This window comes from Otolemur garnettii, unplaced genomic scaffold (assembly GCF_000181295.1).
Source record: "Otolemur garnettii isolate 467f Iridium unplaced genomic scaffold, OtoGar3 scaffold00021, whole genome shotgun sequence".
Lineage (NCBI taxonomy): Eukaryota > Metazoa > Chordata > Mammalia > Primates > Galagidae > Otolemur > Otolemur garnettii.
This window is the reverse complement of record NW_003852416.1, coordinates 3,246,685-3,251,190: the sequence shown is the minus strand read 5'-3', so window position 1 is coordinate 3,251,190 and position 4,506 is coordinate 3,246,685. Positions and strand designations below refer to the sequence as shown.

The following is a 4,506-nucleotide window of genomic DNA, read 5'->3' as shown; positions in this document are numbered from 1 at the left end:
TGTGGCTGGCGCCTTAGCCACTTGAGCCACAGGCGCCGAGCCAACGCCCAGCTATTTTTTTGTTGCAGTTTGGCTAGGGCCGGGTTTGAATCCGCAACCCTCAGTATATGGGGCCAGCACCCTACTCACTGAGCCACAGGTGGCGCCCAAAAAACAAACTTTTGTTAAGTGCTTTTCTCTATACTCGTTTCATTATGGACTGAACTGAACAGTTCACAGACTGACACTAATCACGAGAGCACACACTGAGCAACACCATCACACCGTTTTATACAAAATGAAACTGGGTTTGAGATTAAATGATTTGGCCCGAATTTCTTAGTAGGCAACTAGAACCAAAATATTCAGAGACTTCTTGTCCTAGAACTCTTCCTAGCCCATCAGAAAACCTCAAATTTCTTACCTGATCAACTGAAACTGGCCAACACATACCAAAATAAAAGATATTTAAGGGGTAAAAATTAACACAGATTATATTATTAATGAAAGAAAAACTAGTAACTCAGTAACATACCTGCCACAATTCCATGCTAATAGCACTGTCCAACTGAACAAGCCTAGTCTCCAAATGCATGGACTGGCTCTCTGGATTATTAAGATTGATTGCTGTACTTTGGTTATGGTGGCGCTGAATCTGTGATAAGTGCATTCTCAAATTGTCACACAGCTTACGGAATTCAGCCTTACGGGTGTATTGGAGGCAGAATTTGAAAGCTATAAGCATAATTGTAAAATAGATTAGGTACTTTCCACCATCAACTTAAATATTTGAATAGGTTTTATTTCGAATACTATTTTAACAAGATTCAACAAACTCATCATTAGTGTGATATGATGAGAATCAACTCATTTCACCCTCACTAAACTCTGCAAAAATCAAAGACAGTAATTAGTCTTGCCTTAGGAATGGTTCTGAGAGTGATAAGTGATTGAAATTTAGATCTAGGAAAAAATCATTTTTCAAAGAACCATTACTTCAAATCCTGAAAGAATAAAAAAATTCTAGGTTGAAATATAATAAACTTAACTTACACTAATTAAAATTATCTAAGTTAGGGGAGTTTACAGTAACATAATTCCAACATATATAGATGTGTATGTATGTACTTATTCCATCATTAAAATATACAGTAGTTTTCCACTGTCACATATGCAGTACTAGAATATTTCTTAAATTTCCTTAGCCCTTAAAAATAATACTTCTATTTCAACAGACCTAAAACAAAGAGATGCAATTTAACTTCAAGTTAGTATTTACTTATATCATGCCAGGTGCAGTGGCCCATACCTTTAATCCTAGCACTCTGGGAAGCCGAGGAGGGTGGATTGCTAAAGCTTAGGAGTTCCAGAATCACCCAGGCCAGAGCCAGACCCTCCTCTCTACTAAAAATAGAGAAAGTAACTGGGCATTTTGGCACACACCTATAGTCCCAGCTACTTGGGAGACTGAAACAAGAGGGTTGCTCAAGCCCAAGAGTTTGAGGTTGTTGTGAGCTACAATGACACCACAACACTCTATTCAGGGTGACAGTGAGATTCTGTCTCAAAATTAAAAACATAAAACAAAATTCAGGCCAGGAGTGGTGGCTCATGCCTATAATCGTAGCACTCTGGGAAGCCCTGGCAAGTGGAAGCCTGAGCTAACAGGTTCAAGACCAGCCTGACCCAGAGCGAGACCTCATCTCTAAATATATCCGGGCGTTGTGACGGGCACCTGTAGTCCCAGCTACTTGGGAGGCCGAGGCAAGAGAATCACTTGAGCCCAAGTGTTTGCAGTTGCTGTGAGCTATGAAGCCACAGCACTCTACCAAGGGTGACAAGCGACACCATCTCAATTAAAAAAAAAAAACTATAACAATAGTTATGAAAAAGCCCAAAGTTTAGTTATGCTAACTAAAAATTTATATGTATTAGCCATGTGAGCAATACAACACAGGTTCCAATACTCCTAAGAAAACATTCTTAGGCATAAAGCCAATTAACACATGAATAAACAAATGCTGATCATCCCTGTTAAGTCTAGCAACACAAGTTTGTGTTAATGACAAAGGAAACACAGTGACCCTGTCTCTTAAAAAAAAAAAAAAAATTAGTGAGCCACTAATTCCAGCTACTTGGAAGGAAGGCTGAGGCGGAAGGATTACTTGAGCCCAGAAGTTCAAGGTAACAGTGACCTATGATCATGTCACTGCATCAGTCTGGATGTCAGAGGGAGATCTCATCTCTTTAAAAAAAAAAAAAAAGAGAGAGAAAAACCGAAGAGCCACTCTCAAGTGGTGACCCAAGCACCACAAAAAGGATGTGTTCACTGCAGTAAACCTTAGTCTCACAGCTACTCAGGAGGCTGAGACAAGAGAATCACTTGAGCCCAAGAGTCTGAGACTGCTGTGAGCTATGATGCCACAGCACTCTAGCAATGGCAACAAAGTGAGACTGGGGGAGGAGAAAGAGTAACAGATGAGAATAAGGGGGAGAAATAAGATATTTTCTTTTTTTTTTTTTTTTGAGATGTCTCACTCTACTGCCTAGGCTTTAATGCAGTGGCATAATCATAACTCAATGCAACCTCAAACTCCTGGGCTCAAGGAATCAGCCCTGAATACCTGGAACTACAAGTGTGTGCCACCAACAAGATGATCCTTAATTATTTTTCCTTTCTGCATTCAGTAAGAAAGGAAAAATACACATTTTTCATAGAATCCTTTAAATCCAGAGCTTAAAGAGACCTTAGAAACCCAGTGAACAATTTTTATTTGCAGTAGTGGAATCAAAAGTGAAACTCGGTTTACCAGAAAGCAATGGAAATGTTCATTTTTTTCTTCAGACAATGGAATGTATTTCATATGGAACTCCTTCAACCAGTAAAACAAATTTCTTATACAGAAATTTAATATCCATATGAATACTAATACTGTATTTCAAAATTTAGAAACTTAGTTCATTTTTAAGTACAGAGAAAAGAAAATCTGCAAAATCCAATCTTAAGGCAACCTTTCTCATCAACTGACTTAACAGTTGATGTTCTCATTTTACCTTGCTGGGCAATATCATGGTAGAGGCGCTCTACTCTAGAATTATTTCGAAGAAGGTCCAAACACTGTCTATATGATTCCCACAGGAATTTAACCCACGGAGTTAAAAGTAATCTGTCAGTACGATCCTGAGTGTCTTCACCACTTACAGCACTTAGGAGAACACTACAAAGACAGAAAAAAGTTGAAAATAATTTTAGACATGGTTTTCTACTTTGCCAAGTGATTAAAAACCAAAACTACCAATGATCATAAAATAGTGCAAATTCTGCCAAAAAGCCTATACACACTTCGTGTTACGTTGACACTTACTACCTGCTCTCTTAACTCCCAATCTGTATTACTATACAAACCAATTAACGTATGCCCTTCCATATATTAAGGTTGTAATTTTCCACACTTATGAATTTTGAATGTTACTTAATACTTTTGGTTCTCCTACATTTAAAACCTCAAAAGACAAGTATTCTTTCTGAGAAGCATCTTCTAATGGGTACAGACACAGGTACAGTAAAAATACTGTAAAGAGTTCACGACTGGCTCGGCACCTGTGGCTCAAGTGGCTAAGGCGCCAGCCACAGATACCTAAGGTGGTGGGTTCTAATTCAGCCCGGGCCCACCAAACAACAATCATAGCTTCAACCAAAAAATAGCCAGGTGTTGTGGCGGGCGCCTGTGGTCCCAGTTACTTGGGAGGCTGAGGCAGGAGACTCGCTTGAGCCCAGGAGTTGGAGGTTGCTGTGAGCTGGGATGCCACGGCAATCTACCCAGGGGGACAGCTTGAGGCTCTGTCTTAAAAAAAAAAAGAAGTTAATTAACTAGAACTAAATGAAATTAATGCTAGAATATAGTATGTTGGATCCCAGGATAATAGGACAGATTAAGCACAATGCATCTAATTTATTTCCCTCCCCAAACTGCACTAAAATGATACCAAAGAGTTTTATTTAAAAAGAAAAAGACCATAAGAACAAGAGAGGAGACAACAGTAATAATCAAATTTGGAAGGCAAGAAAGCAAATGGAGTAACTGACTTAGCAGACTTGGGAAAGCTGAATTACAAAGAGAAAAATAAGGAAAGTTCAGAACCAAACACATTTACACTGCAGAATTCTCAAGAAGTTCATGAACTGGTAGCACCAGATAACTCTGGAACCAGAAGTAAAGACAGGGTGGTGTTAAAATAAAAATGTGTGAATAGAGAAGAAAAGAGAAGAAATTGGAGCCCTAGAGCCTCTCCTCTACTCCATACCAAGGGTTACTGTCTCTGCCTCATCCTAACAGGTTTATTCTCTAGAAAGAGTAAAACATACAGTCTCAGAACTGGAGACACAGGTCCACTCAGGAGGTGGGTGCCATATGGAAAGCAAGGGCAGGGCAGCACTATGGTTCAAGGAGTAGGGCGCCGGCTGCATATGACAACCGTGGCAGGTTAAAACCCAGACCTGGCCAAAAAAACTGCAAAAAAAAAAAA

General features: G+C 39.4%; 1 protein-coding gene across 3 annotated transcripts in view; it reads right to left on the bottom strand.

The window, feature by feature from the left end:
- Positions 1-4,506, bottom strand: part of EIF3A (eukaryotic translation initiation factor 3 subunit A) — a 46,458-nt gene that overhangs the window by 34,188 nt on the left and 7,764 nt on the right. For all 3 annotated transcript variants that reach the window (XM_003787119.3, XM_012803617.2, XM_012803618.2), the window contains exons 4-5: positions 3,034-3,197; positions 515-714 (exon numbers count right to left, since the gene is read on the bottom strand). In XM_003787119.3, the coding sequence (XP_003787167.1) occupies positions 515-714; positions 3,034-3,197 (364 nt within the window). The remainder of the gene's footprint in view (positions 1-514; positions 715-3,033; positions 3,198-4,506) is intronic.